The following is an 18,093-nucleotide window of genomic DNA, read 5'->3' as shown; positions in this document are numbered from 1 at the left end:
TTTATTTTCATTAAAAATGTTTTTTTATGTCAGTGAAACTCTTTGAATACGGCACATGAAATATATATACACATTGTTTGTGTATTTTCTCTTTTTCTGACTGAAGTAGTTTTGTTAATTATAGCATTGGTTGAATTTTAAGTCAAGATGTACAGAGCATTTTGCCACTTGTACACTGTGTTGTGTAGGTGCAGATTTAGTAGTGCTACATCACAGGTCTTCATTTGTTGCAAAGCATGTCTTGTAAGGTGCCAATTAAGTGCAGTTCAGACCTAGTAAAATGTGCTTTAAGCTTCTTCGGGTTTACTTCTGTTTTATTGCGACATCAAAAATGTTTTGCTTATTTTATCAGCTCATTCTCTTTTCTCTTGGTAAAGCTATTAGGAAAAAGTATTCAGTTGTTCAAGTACAGAGCTAGGTCTTGCTTTGGTTAAAGTTAAACAGAAATTCCTGCTAAAAAATTCTTACGAAGCCAGTCTTTTGATGAGAATACTACGTTTTAAAAGGAAGTTGTAGGTTAATGGTTTGGCTTTGAGGTCTGAGCTGCTTTGGCAAAGTGCACTGCCAGTTATTAACATTCCTTTTGTATTAAACCAGATTAGCTAGATAGATTTTAATTAATCTAATTAATGAAAATTCTTTACACAAATGTTCTGGAAGACCTCATAACGTAACTTAACGGATGGAGCATTCTTGAAGAGTAACTAAACCCAATTTTTTGTGATTCTTAAGTGATTCGTAGTTATCAAGTGTTGATGTTAAGGCTTTGGACTCTTGAATGTAGAACAGCTAAATTTTTGTTAGGCGTGATCTAAATGTTCTAATTCAAGCCTTAACAACAACAAGTTCCTAACATACTATTTAAGTATTAATAGTACTGGTTATTGAGTATTTTGATACAACCTATAGGTCTCAAGTGTTGATTAATGTATTATAAAATAATGCTCTCTTTTGGGAGACTGATATCGATATATAGTACTACCTTCAACTTAGCCTATGTCATTGTATAAAGAACAGCTCATTGTTAGTGATATATTATTAGGATTTTAAAACGATTTTCATAGTTAAGTGTGTTGTAGTGGCGGCGTGGAAGAAAAAACGAATCCAAAAGGGCACCTCTTTTTGCATATGCATTGTTGTTTTTTGCTAAAGCTCAGTTACTCTGTCTCACCTATTTTTTTCCTTCCTAACCTCTGATATTTAATGTTCCCCTTTTCTAATCTACACCAAGGAGTCGAGGTAGGAATATCCAACCTCATTCCCCTTAAAACATAATCTCCTCTACCCAGTCTTTGTGGAGTGGTGGCGCCGGAGGGGATACTGTCTTTTAGCCGAGGTAGCATTATATTGCTGAAAAAAAGAAGTGGATGACTGATGTAATTTTAAAAATATTTCCGGGGCATGAAGAGCAGGATTGCTTGGTCTTGGATATAAATCACAGCCTCTTTTGCAAACCTTTTGCTGCTTATATTTACATGTTATGTCTCTCCCTCTAACAATCTTGGAAGTGGTGGATTAATTCCAAAATAAAGTTGTACACCCTATTCTTTTGATCACCAGAATAGGTCTTATGGTTCTTTGAGTATAGTCGTTAAGGTAAATGTATCCTCTCTTTATGTCCTGAAAATTTCCATTATTTCAAAGTTATATTTTTTAATCAGTGTTGAACATGCACAAAATGGTTATCATCATAGTTTTAATATACTTTACTATACTTTCCATGATGAAGACTGTGGAAAATATATAAATTTTGTATGTTTGTGTAGGTGTGAACCACACTTTTTTTTTGTAACTTCATGACGTATAATGTAGCATACTTTAATTTTTTCTAATGAAATTAGTTTTCAGGCTATCTCTTTTGACTTTGCATGTTTTATCTGTGGTTTTTGCAACCTATGAATGTATGTCACTTTGTGCATAAGCAGCACAAATATTAAAGAATAAGAGATATTTTTCAAAATAAAAAATTATAATGATATAAATTTGAGTAATATCCCTCTGGCGCCTTGCACTCTTCACCTTGCACATGGCTGGATTTCTGCATGGAGTCTGGAGTCCAGTACAGTACTACTTTCATTTTCCATCAACTTCACTAGTATTCACAGCAATGATTTTGGTCACTGTGCAAGGATAGAACTCTATAGTACTCTTTTTCTTATTAGTGCATCAACAGTAGTTGTTTTGGAAGCTAATTTCATTATTGTACATACTGAGAACTTTTTCTATTTATATTGGAAATGTGGTACTTTGAAAGAAGTGCTGCTATAAGCAAGAAGATTGTTTATAGAGATCACTCCTTGCCTCATGAATCGTGTGTTGCATGTGTTCCTCAGGCGCACGTGGTTGCTGCATATCTTGTTCTACCAGTGTTGTCACCTTTTTTTCTATCATATTTAATCTATTGAATGATCTATGTGGTTGCTAATTTAATTCCTTTTAGTAGATCACCATATTAAATTTTTATTTTCTTTTTGTCTGTCCATGAGTATATATACAGTATACATATATTTGTTGTGAACTTAATGTTTTGCCCAATCGTAGGGAAATCCGTTTTTAGTTCTTGGACGTTGTCAGTATCCATAGTTTGGCCCATAGAAAGCCTTAGTAGTTATTGTATTCCAAGGTGTGGCTCTGGGTGAATAGGAATAACAGCTCGCACACTATAGCTGCAGACCATCCAATGTGAATTTACTCTATTGGTTTATTTCAAAATTGCGTATTATCTTTGATAGTAGTTTGATAAATAGGCACTAGTTTTATGTAACTAAATCGTGAGATTCTTATTCATTTGCCAGGTGGAAGTGCCAGAGTAGGACATAGAATTTTATCATTACTTATAGTACTATTATAACATGCCTGATCATTCATGAGACTGTTAATTGATGAGTACAGATTTATTAATAAAAAGGAAGTTCATTTTTCAAAATATCCCAATTATGGTAGCATATGTATGCTACATGAATTATTTTTTTTTTAATTTCACGGCTTCCTCGCCCAGAAATAGATTTTTCCTACGTCAAAATCCCTTTTATAACTCCTGAGTATCGAGGTTTGGCTATTAATGTGTCAAAGTATACAGTTTATTATGGCCCTTTTTAAATTTGTTACAGCCTTATATCTGTTCCTTGGAAATCAAGTCTAGCATTTTAGTTTTTACCTTGTTAGTACAATGATCAAAGTATGCATGATTACCATAGTCATTTACTTTTTTAGCATGCAAAGCAGAAGCGGTTGTAGTACAAGGTTCTGTCTTACTGGTTTTCTTACTTTTGGTCTCATTAAATGACTAGACAACTTGAAACATTTCAAGTAAATTCTGGCCAGAATGGTGAGCCATGAGTGCTGTACGCTAACAGCAATTTTGCTTTGAATCAGGGTCGTATGGAGCCAGGCATTTACATTTATGTAGATATCAATATAGAAATTTATCCAGTGTGCTTTATCCTTCAAAATTAATCTCTAGTTTGCCTTGCAAAGCAGCTAAAGTTGCGTTTTATGGGCTCTTCGCAAGAGGTGTCCTTGGTGCTCATCCATTGAGCTGTCAATTTCAATTCCTAAGAGCCCCCCAACCTTCCCCTTCCCCATAACCTAACTACTTAGGCCAATATCAACTCATTCCCATCCTTGTTATTTCATTGTTCAGTGGCCAATACTAATCCACTGTTGATCTATGATTGTTCTCTGGTGACATGCTCTAGCATTGGTGGTGAATTCAGCCACCTCTGCCAGTGACCATTTGCCCTCAATAATACCTAAATGCTGAGTGTAATACATTAATATATTGTACAAATTGTTTGAAAATACAAGATATTCATAAAAGTTGATTTTTCATTTATCATTCATAGAGAATGAAAAGTCTTATCTTATCTTGGAGGTTGATGGTTCTAGTATTTTTCTAGAAGAAACTACACATAGGTAGGCTAACTTTGTATGGTAGAAGCATAAGAAAATATTTTTAAATAATGAGGCTTAGTCTGCTGAAAAGTCAGAGTTAGAGAACATGATAATATATATATATATATATATATATATATATATATATATATATATATATATATATATATATATATATATATATATATATATATATATATATATATATATATATATAATATATATATATATATATATATATATATATATATATATTTATATACACATTTAGTCAAATGAGATGTTTCTTTTGATGAGAATAATTTGTAATCTGAGATTCATTAAGTTTTGTGATGCTCAGTATTCTTAGTCTTGAACTGAAGCAAATTGTTGGTATTGCTAGAACAAGTGTTGAATATTTTGGTATCTTCCACTGCTTCCAAGACAATACTTGTCTGATTTTAAAGCATCACATGCTGATTGCTTCTTTGTTCAATACCTGCTTACTTCTGTACTTTATCTGACTTGTGGTTTTACTCTTGAACCCGCATCTAGCTCCTCATTGCAATGAGTTTGAGCTTAATTTTGATCTTTACATTAAGTGTACATGTAATTTCATTTCTGGCAATTTTTGCATAATCCCTTGTTGCTAAACCAGTCAAGTATGTATTTTCAGAAATTCCTTATGCATATATTATTACTTTTAAAAATTTACTATCCTTAAAACCCTGCTTAGCATTTGTGTTATTTATGCACTATTTTGTTTGAAGATTCAACTGCGGATCCAATTTTGCAACATTGTCCAGTGATATAGCACTGTTTCCTTATACCTTACACTAACTTCAGGATGCATTAACAGAATCTTAATTCACCATTTAGTAGTGCAATATATGAAAGAGCATTTACCACCAAAGTTTTGACTGTCACTGGATTGATGTAATGATTAAAAAACCAGTAAGGTATATTTTCAGGCTGAAGAAACTTGGTTTAATGATGAGGTTAGTTAAATACCATACCAATGGCATGACACTTGAATTATGTCTGCACTACATATAAAGTTTAGTGCATACAGATACTTAGATTATTGCGACTAAAGGAATGGTGTAGCTAGCTTTGATCAGTGCACACTGGAATGTCAGTTTTGTAAATGGTCGATTTCTGATGTCGTAGGCTTTAGAAGGTGGGTATAATTGTAAGATTGGCTTAACTTACGCAATTTATTCTTTACTTATTGGTAGAGTGAGAGGATAAAGGTACATCAAACTTACAATTTGCCTATTAGCCAGTGCATGCGACTTTTCAAGGTACTCCTGTTTAAACAGTTTTCAGTGTTTAAACATTTTTGTGGTCTTATAAGGTAACTTTGGATTTTCCTTTTCAAATGTTCATTGATATGTGTGATGGTGTCCATGGGATTTGCTGTAAACTAGCTTCATTGTCTAGCTACCCAACTATACTGGGCCGTTTCCATAATAACGAACTCGCTAAAATCACTGTAATAATCTTAATTCACGTTTAGCTCTTAAACCTCATAGTAACTTGTTTCTTGTCTACAAGTTTTTTAACCAGAAGGTCTTGTTATGTTCCTATATTCCAAAATGGACTGCTGTAATATCTTGCATTTGCCTTTCCCTCCCAAGTACATGTTGCTCCTATTCCCAAGTCTGTCCCTAGCATTCCCTTCCTCCCTCCCTCCCCACTGTCCCCCCAATGACCCATGATATGCATAACGAGGCTGGGGTCATAGGGAAGGCAGGCTAAAGGGAACTGGCCTGGTGTCGAGTATCGCCATTGTCAACCAGTGCTACTGTCCATCGTACCATACTCTTCTGTGTAGCCTGCCAGCAGTGCACCATCGAGTAGTGTAAGTGTGGCTTGGAGAAACGGATTTCCCTACAAATGATTATTATTACCCTTGAGCATCTCGACTATCATAGCGGCTGTCAGTGTTCATTACTCTGAAATCCTTTCGTAGAAAACCAGTTGGGCAGGAGGCTGTTTTCATTTCCTAACAATTTAAAAGTACTTTCAGATGTAGTTTATACTAACATATTTCTAAGGACAGACTTGATGGTAAACTAGAGGTGACAATATTAACAGTATTTAACACGCTTCATGTTATTGTGACATATGATAGCTATAATAATTTGACAGAAAATTCTACATTTTAGGCCATTGACAGATATAGTGCTGAGCAGAAATAAGTTGAGTGCTGAATTTGGTTATTGATTGGAGTTTAGTCTTCAATACATTACATTATTTCTCTTTGTCAGATTAGGAAAAATGCACTATGTCTGTTTTTGCCTTACTTTGAATTCCATTGTCATTACTATTTATTGAAAGATGTATTAATAACATAAGTTCAATAGGTAGTAGTGAGATTCAGTAACAAAAGCTAACATGCCTTGTACTTCAGACCCAGTTGGCCCTCAACCATCCACTGGTGGAGTTGGAACAGGACTCATTGTCGGCATCATTGTCATCGTTGTACTCATTGTTATTGTGGTTGCTGATGTGATATGCTATTGTACCAAGAATGCTGGTTTGACTGCAGCCATTGTGGGTAAGAGAGGATCTAAGGACAAAGACAAAGAAGCCATGCTTGAAGACGGAAAGAATGCAAGGTATGTATGGTTTACGTTACATGTATTTGCCATGCTGCTTCTCTTCCTCTCTTCCTACTGCTGCTTCTTCTAAGATCAGCTATGGGTCTTTAATACACTATTACTAAGTCATAGACCAGTAATTATGTAAGTATTAGTTATCTTTGATATCGTATTGAGGCTGTAATATTAACTTGAGTGCTTCCAGGAGTAGTGTACAGTATTTTATACTTTAGCCATTCATTGGGGTAATATAGCTGTAGCAGTACTATATTGTTCTGTAGATGTTACTTTGTTTCACTCTTCACCTTCCCTTAGTGCTGATACCCTCAACGAAGAGTCCAAGGATGAAACCAAACCTCTTGATGAAAAACCACTCCCTGAGAAGGAAGTCCCCAAAGACCTCGAGAAAAAAGTTGATATTATTTCTGAGAAGGAGACGTAAGAGAGCCCAAAATAATTCCAATTGCTTAAATTTATATGCATCCAGTATGACTTTTTCCATGTCTCAATTTCTTATAATTTGACTTGCATGTTTAATGAATGTGAATTTTGTTGGAAAAGTACTAACCGATACAGTTTAAAGATAGATTTCACTGTTAGTGGTATGAATATAATTTTTGAAGTGCAATTTTGGTATGGCAAAATATAGTCAAGAATTAGATTTGCATATAACTGTTGAATGTCTGACTAACCCAGAATTTGGTAATCTAATTCCTAAGCCATTCATTCCTTATTGTTTTTTATTTATTTTACATTCGCGAGTGCGGAAATTTTAATTCATGCTTAATATTTTCAATGTGTAGTTAACGCTGCTTTTTTGTATACTATTATTTTTACTTACACAAAAATTAGCTTTTTCAAAAATGTGTGCTGATGTGTCAGTGTTCGTTGATTGCTTTACAAGAAATGTTAATGTACTCTGTTCAGTTAATAAAGCTATACAGTACATAGGTAATTTAAAGTATTCAGGGTAAGGAAATTATATTTTGAATATAAAGGAATCACTGTAACTTATTTATTTTAGAGGCTTTGACACCCTTAATTAACATTACATATTGTACAGTATTTTTGTACTTTTCATGAAGTTATTAGTGAGAAATCATGACTAGGGAATATGTATATTTCATGTTAATACGTACCAGTAACTGATTCTATTTTTGAAAACTACTGCAAGTCAAATAGGATAAACAAAAAAATGTTTCGTTATTGAGGCTTGAGGAAGGTTTTGTATATGATGGATCCTTGTTTTTCCCCTTTTTTGTTGATGGTGCTCTTTAAGATACAAAATAATACTGTAGGTTTCTTATTTGAATATCAATATATAGTGTATGGCTAAATGATATTAGAGTTGGTACTCGGGTAAACTGCAGTTGGAAAATGGGTGTATGAAAGTTACTACAATCAGTAGACTAACAATAAAGATTCAACCTGTTGTAGCAGCTAAAGTATTTATTGAAATAAAAAATAAAGATAATTAAAAACCAGTTGAAACAAGGATTATTAATACTTGAAATGAAAAAAAAAATTTTTGTCTGGAATATTGAAATGGAATTAGCACAGTTTAGCCTGTGATATAAGCTTTTTTTTTTTTTTTTTCTTCTTTTTTTTTTACCTAACTCATAATGCTCTCATCCACTGGAACAGCTTTTGAGCTAATTTCAGAAGCTCTTGAAAGTTATATCATTAGCTATATTGTACTCATGCGCCTGCATCCTAGGTGCTTGTTATTGAAGTGCCTAGTAGGAAGTCACTATGTATAAACATCCTTTGCTTGTTATGCAATACAGACCTCCTTAAAGGTTTATTTGCTTGCCAGAGGCTCATTAACAGACAATTTTATAGTGCTATGGGACTTTTGCCTAATGCTAACCTAGGATTTCCGCAATATCCCACTCCAGTGATGAGAAACACGAGGGAAATGGTGAGATGAAACCTGTAAAAGAAGAAGATGCCAAACCAGTCCAGCAGGAAAGTGATGAGAAGGCCAAGGAGGTGACTGAACCCACTGAAACCACACCTATGATTCAAGGGTAGGGTGAAACCTCCAAAAAATCAAATAGCACTTTCTAACTCCTTCATTATGTGTGTTTTTTTTTTCATTCATGGGAGGTTCATCCTTTATGTTGTGGTGTTCTAGGGTGTCTGTGTTTCATGTCTCACTGCACGTATTACAATGTTGCGTAGAAGTAGATTTTTCGCATGTTTTCTTGCACTGGAAGTGACACTGATGCTACTGAATTATTGATTTGAAGTACTTTGTGATATAATGGAAATGTTGCATGAATTAACAGCTCTTCATTTAACAGCAGGCATGTTTATTTGTATGGCTTTTGCATTTTTGGAATTTACATGTGTGATTCTTTTCACTCATTCTTAAGGACTTTTTAAAAGCAGTTGACAAGGACTGCTAGTTTAATTAGTTTTTAAACCTTAATACTTCAGCATAATCATAACACGCTTTTGCAAATGAAAATGTATGGAATGTTACCCAAAGCAGCGCGTTAAATGCTCTGCATCTAATATTTAGTTTTCAGATCATGTAAGAAGTTGCCAAGGGGGCATAAATTTGTAGTATAACTCAAAAAGTAAAAGTGTACTTTACTCGTGTAAGATTTTTTTTGTATTGCTTGGTGGATTTTATGTTGAATTTTATGTACAATATCTGTTGTATATATGTGTGAGACTAATTCCAATTAGTTGTGTACTTGTGAGATTTTTAATTACTTGTTTGATTTTTACGTTTAATTTTATGTGCTACATTACCTACTGTATAGTATGTGTGTGAGACTAAATCCAGCTTTTTGTGCTTTTCCATAATTTCGTGTCTGGATCAGATGTAAGGACAAATTTCATTACTTACCTTTGGTACATTGTATATATTTGCAAACAAATATACTGTAAATGAAAGGAATTTGTTGCTGATATGTATTATTTTACAAAATCATCCTGCCCAGACAAATATTTTTATTTCATGTACGTATTAGTGAAAATCACAGCTTCAAGCAGTACAATGTTTTTCACTCAGTGTGTGTCAGATTAGCAGGTAAATTTACTATGATATTGATAGTAATATTTTAGTGAAACTAAAATTTAAGATTTTCCAAAAATTTTTAATATACATTCAGCTTTGTATTGTAATCTTACAAAGAATGCCAATTAGGGAAATATTTGGAAGAACTCCATAAAATATTTGCACATTATGACAATACGTACATGATGCCCAACTTACTGATATATTTTCATTTCAGATTATTTGTGTGAAATGAATGTTATAATTACAATACAAATGTTTGATAATGAAGTTTGTACCAGTTAGAATATGTTACATGTCTTATATGTAATTTTGCTGAAAATATTTGTATACTCTACATAGTTATGTTTTCAGTTGTGTGAATAGTACTGTAAAGTGACTGTCCTTTATGATTTCTTGTTTATAAAATTTTCCTTGAATTCTTTTTATATAGTTATTCATAATGAATGTTAACTAGTTTCTGTAATCCAAAGTTGATGTCGTTACTAAATCTTTTTAATTTTCACTGTGGGAAAGTTGTTATTTAGGTTCTGTTGCAGAAGTCTTTGGAAGCTTGAGCTGTTATCTCTGCTTTGAATCGTCAGGAGACTGAATTTTCTTATTTTCTCACTGATATATTTATTATACCTACTTGATTCATTTTACTCTTTTTTAGGTAAAGTATTTTAATTATTTTTTGATAAGGTAGGATATGTAATATTGAAATATTGTACATTTCATATTAATTATCTGTACGTACTGTATCTGTAGTAATTAACATATACTGTAACAGTAGGTAACAGTATGTCCCTTTTCAAGGAAATCTTTTATTAGATCATAAAAAAATTAACTCCTTTGCTGCACATGATGAGTTATTTTGTGGTTCTCTGATAAGTGCATGAGCAATGCAATCTTATAACTCTGTTGTGTTTCAAAACTATGGAGAACACTAACCAAATGTATATGATGGTGCAATGAAATGCTGTTCCATATTTCTATTAGTATTTCCTTTTGTGATGAAATCTCTGGTACAAAATGGCTTGGCATTTTATACTATACGGTTTACATTACTTTGCAATGTATACAGTATTTTAGTTTGCTGACATGTTCACTTCAGAAAAGCTTATTCAATATTACAATACATGAACTTGCAAAAAAAAGTATTGTTAAAGTAAATGAACTGAAAAAATACAAGAATTAGTAAGCTGTAGCAGCCAAAGCCACAGTATGAAATGCACTGAGTCGGTCAAAATTGTGCTTAATCACCAACCAAAACAAAGCCATCAGTCTGAGTGTTTTACAACTTTATTTTTCTCTTTATTTGTTTGTTTTCAAAATTTTTCTAGTCAAATCTGGGTTGCATCTTCAAGGCCAGAACATGATATTGTACTGATGAACATCTCCATCCCAGCAGCATAAGTTAATGAAAGATTTGAGACTTACTAATTGGTGTGCTTGAAATATTTCATTAACAATAAAGCTCTGCATTAACTCGGAGAGCTACTTGATAACCTGTATCACACTTGGTACTGTTTACCTTCATGAAGAATCAGTTTTTTTTTTTTTTTTTTTTTTTTTTTTTTTTTTTTTTTTTTTTTTTTTTTTTTTGCTAGAGTAGTGACTGTATTTAATGGCTTTGCCAGTGTATAAAATGACTATGAAATAGCATTTTGTGTTGTAACATACAGATATCAGAATGCAGAATTATGCAAAATGTTACAAGCATCATGTATATTGCAAAAGTAATTTATGAAGGATAAAAGACTTTCCAAACTTACTGCAGCAAGGGAGTTACCATTGCACACTTACACTAGCAACTTGAATCCTATGACCGTGAAAAGGTAATAAAAGAACCAGAGATGGGAATCATTACTCTATTACCCATGCATGTTATGAACAATAGAATAAATAAATTGGTTAGTTATAGCAGTTTCTTATTTTTTTTTTACTGAGTTTGAAGCTGCCTTATTATGAGAACATGAAAAAAAAAGAAATTTTCAATATGCCTAAAAATAATTTTATTGAATATGTCTCATACTTTCCAGTGAAGATCATTCATAATGGTGATGGTCAGGCATAAGATTTGGCTAAAAATTTACTTTTTCTTAAGCCAGTTTTTCTCATAATGCATCATGCATTGGATATAGGGTGTTTTCCTTTCTGTTGTCTTTCATTGTTACCACTGTACAACTGATCTAATTGAGTTTACATGCAGGTTTAGATTTAGGCAGTTATTTTACTGTAATTAGTTTCCCTTCTGGAGATCAAACCTAGCTTACTTAGAATTGTCCCATATATTTTTTCAGTTTGCATATACATTACTGTATTTTATATCAAGCACCTTGTTTTCTTTATAAGAATTAAAAATTCTTAATTTATTTTCACTATTGATCGTGATATTAAATATCCTTCACCTTTGTTGAATTTTATGTAGAAATGTAGTACTTTCTGAACTTGGATACAAAAGGATCCTCCAAATTTGATTATATATGTTGAATGGTTATTGCTACATTATTGAATCTAAGCCTGCACAGAAGTTTGAGTTAGTTGTTTAGTGAATGAATCCTCTGTGATAAATGCATGCTGTGTGTATGTCATGCAATCACACTGTCAATTTTGCACTTTACTCACAATATTTTCAGAAGTCTACATGTCAACAATTCACCAGTAAATTCAAAATTCATAAATGTACATCATGGAAAGATTTGGGCTCAAATGCAGAAACAAAGTCTGCAAACACAGACGCCTACTACTAGAATTCGAAGAACGCCCCATCATTTGGTTGACAACTATCGAAGGTCCTACTCAGAAAGTCATTATTTAGAAGATATACCAAATTCTTTTGAAGAAACAAGTAATGATTTGAAAAACACATCTACAAAAATGGACAGCAATTTTTCAGGAAGTTTTAAAAATGCATATGAGGAAATAGGGTATGGGCAAGATGGACATCCACTTAGTTGGAAGTTAGCCATGGAGAATCCAGTATTTAATGCAAGTAGTCGCCTACAAAGTAGTAAAAGCACGCCAGCTTTGGATTATGACTCTGACTCATCAGTTGATTCAACATATGATGTTCCTTTTAAGGTTAAAGTTCCAATAAGGTATTCATATACACCAGAACCATCTGTACTTTGTAGGAACAGACAAGTAAAACCACCACTTCCTGTAAGAAATCCTGAAACAAAGCTAACTTGTAGTCATGAAAACCTTCTCAGCAATGGCAAGAATAGATATATGCCATCCTTTACTGGGAGTCAGTGTTCACTTAAAGCTTCTTTATATGAAGAAGTGAAGGACCCAGAGGATAGTGAATTTGAAGTTATGGATAGTAGGTCCAAAATAAGATATGTTATGTCCAGCAAGGAAGCTTTAGATAGATTGTCAGTAGATGCACTAGGACTGGGAACCAGTAGAGAATCAATTTCTCATAATCACTTGAAATCTCCATCTAATGCTAGTATGGAAAATTTTGTTGCCAAATTCATTCCTCAGTCAACATATCAACCACCCAGCCAGAACTCATATACCACGTTTTATCAGCCTAATGATGCTCCATTTTATTTGAAAAAACCAAAAGTAGCATTTGGGATTGCTGAATATGATAAACAAATGAAAGCACAACCTACAATCGCAAATAAAGTAGTTGAGATACCCACTAAGAAGCCACGACAGTTTGAAACTCAGGATGGAGAGTTTTCCTCTCCATTAGTGAAAATATCTAATCAGAAAAGTATAGTAATATCTCAACCAAGAAAGCCAAAAGTTCCACCACCACCAGTTCCAGCTTTCAAGAAACCATCAACTCCTGTTTCTGAGAAAAGTAACCATAAAACAGTTACCACATTGTATTTTGTTGAGCGTCCTAAGTATCCAAATCTAAGTCAGAGTGTAGACAGACTAGATGATGGATTTTATTCACCACCAGAAGAAAGCTCATCACCTTTGTATGTGCAGTCTTCAATGTCTTCTGCAAGATCACTGGGTAGTCTTTTGTCGTCGGAAAGAAGTCAGCGATCATACAACCAACCAACCCTGATTTAGTGTTGCATGCTAACTTGCTTATAATTAGAATAGCCTTGCAAAATTGATGCTAAACTTCAGGTGAGTAACAAGCTATGTTTTAAAAATGCTTGCTATATAACATTTTGCTTGCTATAAAATTACTAATTTTTTTGTTATATAAGAAACAGAGAGTATATTACCTCAAATGTTTTGCACCTCCAGTTGTAGACTAAAGGAAAGCTTTTATAAATAGTATATGTATGTGGTTAGGAACCATAATTTTCTTGAACTTTATGAAAGTAAATCCCGCCACATATTACTGTCATAATAGAGAAACAGTTATTGATGGAATCATTATATTTTGCAGTGAAAAAGATGACAAGGAAGCTATCTTGAAGGAAGAACAGAAAGAGGAGGAACTGAAGAAAAGTGAATCTAAGGGAAGTGTGACAAAGGATTCACCAGTGTAGATCTTCATCTTAAAACTAGTCTTTTAATATTTAAATTCTTGAATAACACAGGCTAGTTCAGGCCTCATTTATTCTCAGTGAATGTGTCGCAGGAATGAAACTCATTTTAAGTGTTTTTACAAACAAGTTAAAAGTTGTGATCCGCAGAATTTTTAAGGAAATAGAAATATGCCTTGTCTGAGGAGTTTGACAAACCAAAACCAGGGTTTTTTAGACTTAGAAAATGGATTTACATTTAGTTATATGATAAACACAACCTTTTTGATATTTCTTTCTCTTTAGAACTTTTAGCAGAGGTATGAGACATTCTTAAAAATTTGTAATGGACCTATCAGACAAAGGAAACAAGCAGTGAAGTAAATATTAAACTCTACTGTCAGATTGTGAGTAATGTTCGTTACATCTGTTAACTGTAGGGCGTTATACCACTGTCCCCCGGAATGTCCATTGGTATGAAAAATAGTTTTATACCCAGAGCATTTTTGGGAAGGTCTTGAAAGTAGTGCAGGACTGTGCAAAGTATTTAAGCTCACTTTTGTGTGAGTTGTATACAGTATATTTTACAGTTTACCATTTGTTGCAGTGGTGACAGTTGAAGATTCTCAAGGTTAGATATAATTTTTTTATTGAAAATTGAAAGCTGCATTTCGAAGAGACTTAATTTTATCTCATTTTATGGGGATATGCTGTCACAGAATATTTAAAGTACTAGTACCTTTGATGAGTTTATATTTTATTACTTCAAGTGAGATATGTGTGCATGGAGAATTTTGCCATCTTTGCTGTGCTGATTGTAGCCTTATGAAGTAAAGGATGAAAGTCAGTGTTCACAAAATAATTGCTATTATTCAATATCTGATCCATATATGTGAAAACAGTATGTGCACTTGGTATTGCCTTTAATGTATGTGTAAAATCTCTCCTTATTGATTTTTTTACAGTCCAAGAAAAAACATGCAGAAATTGATTAAATTTTTTTTGAAGACTGAAGTGTATGTTATACATAGCACTGCAGATTTTTATTAACTAGGCCTAGTCATGTAGCTTAGCCAAGTTATAAGAAATGTGTGATAACTGTTTGGCTCCTGAGCTAAACTCTTGTACACTCAGATAATTTTTTAGTGCAAGCAAAGTTTTGTAAATGATGTACTTGGCTGATTTTTAGTACTACTAATTTCCAAAAAATCTATTGTAAGAGTTCCAATACTGTAGTACTTTATTTTGTGCATACTGCATTAGCAGTTGCAGTTTTAGGAGCTATGTAAATTGTGTAAGAACTCAAATTCTGTAACAATTGTGATGGACCAAAATACAATATTTTTAAGTATTGTAATTGAATTAAACTGCACTTAAGTAAGAGTAATTATTTTCACAGTGATTATAATTAATTGTACAAACATAGTTCCAAGCTCTACTTATTACTGAGCTTGCCAAGATTTTGTTCACTAGTTTCTCATGGTGTCTTAGCATCCTGGGTCTTTAATGATTGAAACTGTTTGCTCCACATCATTCCATGTATTTTGAAGTCATATAGAGGTATCCAACATTTCCATGAAGATAGTGACTTACATATATGCTCTGCAGGCTCATAAGTCTTACCTTGCAGTGTGTATTATATGACAGGAAAAACTAATGTGATGTTTTGAGAGGGGTTCGAAAGTTACAAAAGTAGCTCTGTCAGCTCGGTATGCTGATGCAATTTGACACTTACAAATAACAAGATATAGAACTAATTGTGTTAGCCTGTTATGTTGACACACAGTTTGATGCTGTTAACGCGTCGTGTATTTTCTTTAGCTAAGTATTGGGTTAGAAGTTGTATCAAATACAACCAAACTCTTAGTGACAAGATCATGATCATAAATTCTGAAATGACACTTCAGTTCATAACGTAGTTTGATGCTAGTTGTCTGGTTTACTGAGGCATAAAATTGTTAATGCATGAAAAATATTTTTTCCCCTTTTTGTTGTCATTAATCCTCATAGGGAATTGTACGTAAGTGGTCAAATTTGAGAATTTTAAAGTACTTACCTATGCTCAAGTGCCATTTAAGAATTTAATTGCTATATGGCTCATCAGTATATTGCATAAGACAACACTGGGCTGATTTTGAGAGAGTAGACATGGCTGTTTGATACTGAAAGAGGCAGACCTAGGCCACAGTCACAGCTTTCTTTCGTATGAGGTTGTAAATATATTAGTACAGTATAAACATTTAACATCATCCTATTTGAGAGAGTTTTGGCTGTGCCAATTTAAATTAATTTAAGTCAAATAATAAATACATTTTGAGTATGCTGGCAGTTCAATTTCTCTTTTCATAAAGTTAATCTTATATCTTTCAGTAACCCACCTACTTACAACTACTTTCTCCAATAAAAAGAAAATCATGATATAGTCAAATTAGGAATAAAAACTTTGAGGAGTTTTTGTATTAGTAAATCCTGAATGCTAGAGACTGTTCACTTATCTTCATCTACAGAACTAAGAAAATAAGGCTTTTTCTAATTTGTAGTCCCTTAGATTTACTGCTGAAGTAGGGATTTTTTATAACGAGATGATAGTAAAGCATTTAATTTTCAGTACGGACGGCCACATCTCTCTCTCTACCCATGTGTAATATAAGGTCAGCTTTTTTTATTGTGATTATGTATGACTAAGCTTGTCTGTACTCCCGTGTGGTGAAAAAAATGTCTGCCATTTTTTGTACTTTCATTTACCTTTTTTTGTGAAGTGTTTATTTGTATTTTACTGATTTTTATCATTGTTGAAAAAGATTTCATGTTTATACATTCAGATTTTTTAAAGTGGTATTTCAAATTAAAATTTTAGAAGATATGGGTAGTGAAATGGGATGTTAATCATGGTGGGAAAACGTGTAGTGAACATCGTGTCGTCTCAAGTATGAATGATGAAAGATTACTAAATAGTGCAATCACATGAGATAAACGCTTCTGATATTTTATATTGCAATTTATGTTGCAGGTAACTGGCATAACAGAGTAAGAGTGTATGTTGTTCTTCAAATTGATGCTGTGCTATTTATGCTATTGCTATTCCTTGCTTTCATGCTTTGCTAATTGTGCCACACTGCTTTGTATTGTAGCACTTCAGGTATAACAATATTTAAGCTTAATCAGTCACACAGGTAAGTACCTTGATTGAGTAATTTGGTGTAGATTTTTAGTACCTTTGTGGTGTCCAGAGGTAATCAGTTGTCTTGCTAGTACCTATTTAATAGCTTTCAATATGTGCACCTATGTTTTATTCAGAGCAGTACAGTATTTTGCTAATACTTTTAAAATTTTGTAATACATAATTTAAAGTGGTATATATATTTTTGGGCCTATGCATTAATTCTAGGAATGCTTAATCTTAATTTGAGTTTTGTGTCACAACTGTTTTTAGCTGCTGTAAAATTTGAGAGCTTACCAATCAGTATGTAATATTTTTTCATAAAGCTGTGCAGTATGTATATATGGCATAGGAATGGAAAAAGTGAGAGGGGAAAGAAGTTTTGAAAGATCCTAAATCTTTGCCAAACATAATTTAGAGAAGCACAAGAATGGTCTGCTTGGTGATTTTGAATTTAAAAGTAGGTTGTAAAGAAAGGAATTGTATATGTATTGAATTTAAAGTGACTGGTATAGGAATGGCATATTTTGAGTGTTGGGAATACATGGTTTTAAATGAAAACACATAATTGCATGTACAATTGGGAGAGAGGAAATGTCTTGTAGCGTGTGATAATACAGAGATGATGAAAGTGCAAGTTGATGGATGTAATAATGAGAAAGGAGTTGCTGGAGGACTATCTCATCAGCAGTTAAAAGTGTAAAAAAAATGCTGAAATTTTATTTTACAGAGATTAGTAATGCTATAGATTCCCATCAGAATTATTGTCCCAGAAATTCTTATGATGAACAAAATCTTTTCTTTCTACAAATTTTATGAAGCTCATACAAATGTTGAAAATAGTTAGTTCCATGCTCATGTAGGCATTAAAGAAAATAGGATGTTGATGTTGGAAGTTTTGTTATTGGCCTAAATACACTGATTTATTTCCTTTACATTTTACCCAATCCCCATGGTATCTTCTCACCTACCTGTCTACATCAACCAGGAAAA

At 33.0% G+C, this 18,093-nt stretch overlaps 1 protein-coding gene across 9 annotated transcripts in view; it reads left to right on the top strand.

The window, feature by feature from the left end:
* The window catches only part of LOC135197906 (fasciclin-2-like), a 257,105-nt gene extending 240,437 nt beyond the window's left edge, over positions 1 to 16,668 (top strand). For 7 of the 9 annotated variants that reach the window (XM_064225136.1, XM_064225129.1, XM_064225132.1 and 4 more), the window contains 5 exons: positions 6,290 to 6,497; positions 6,795 to 6,917; positions 8,378 to 8,509; positions 12,132 to 13,593; positions 13,862 to 16,668. In XM_064225136.1, coding sequence (XP_064081206.1) covers positions 6,290 to 6,497; positions 6,795 to 6,917; positions 8,378 to 8,509; positions 12,132 to 13,533 — 1,865 coding nt within the window. In that variant the 3' untranslated portion in view covers positions 13,534 to 13,593; positions 13,862 to 16,668. The remainder of the gene's footprint in view (positions 1 to 6,289; positions 6,498 to 6,794; positions 6,918 to 8,377; positions 8,510 to 12,131; positions 13,594 to 13,861) is intronic. The other 2 variants (XM_064225137.1, XM_064225138.1) reach the window with 2 other exon arrangements.
* The last annotated feature ends 1,425 nt before the right edge of the window (positions 16,669 to 18,093 follow it).

This window comes from Macrobrachium nipponense, chromosome 21 (assembly GCF_015104395.2).
Source record: "Macrobrachium nipponense isolate FS-2020 chromosome 21, ASM1510439v2, whole genome shotgun sequence".
NCBI lineage: Eukaryota > Metazoa > Arthropoda > Malacostraca > Decapoda > Palaemonidae > Macrobrachium > Macrobrachium nipponense.
Note: the sequence above shows the minus strand (reverse complement) of the source record. Positions and strands in the feature narration are given on the sequence as shown.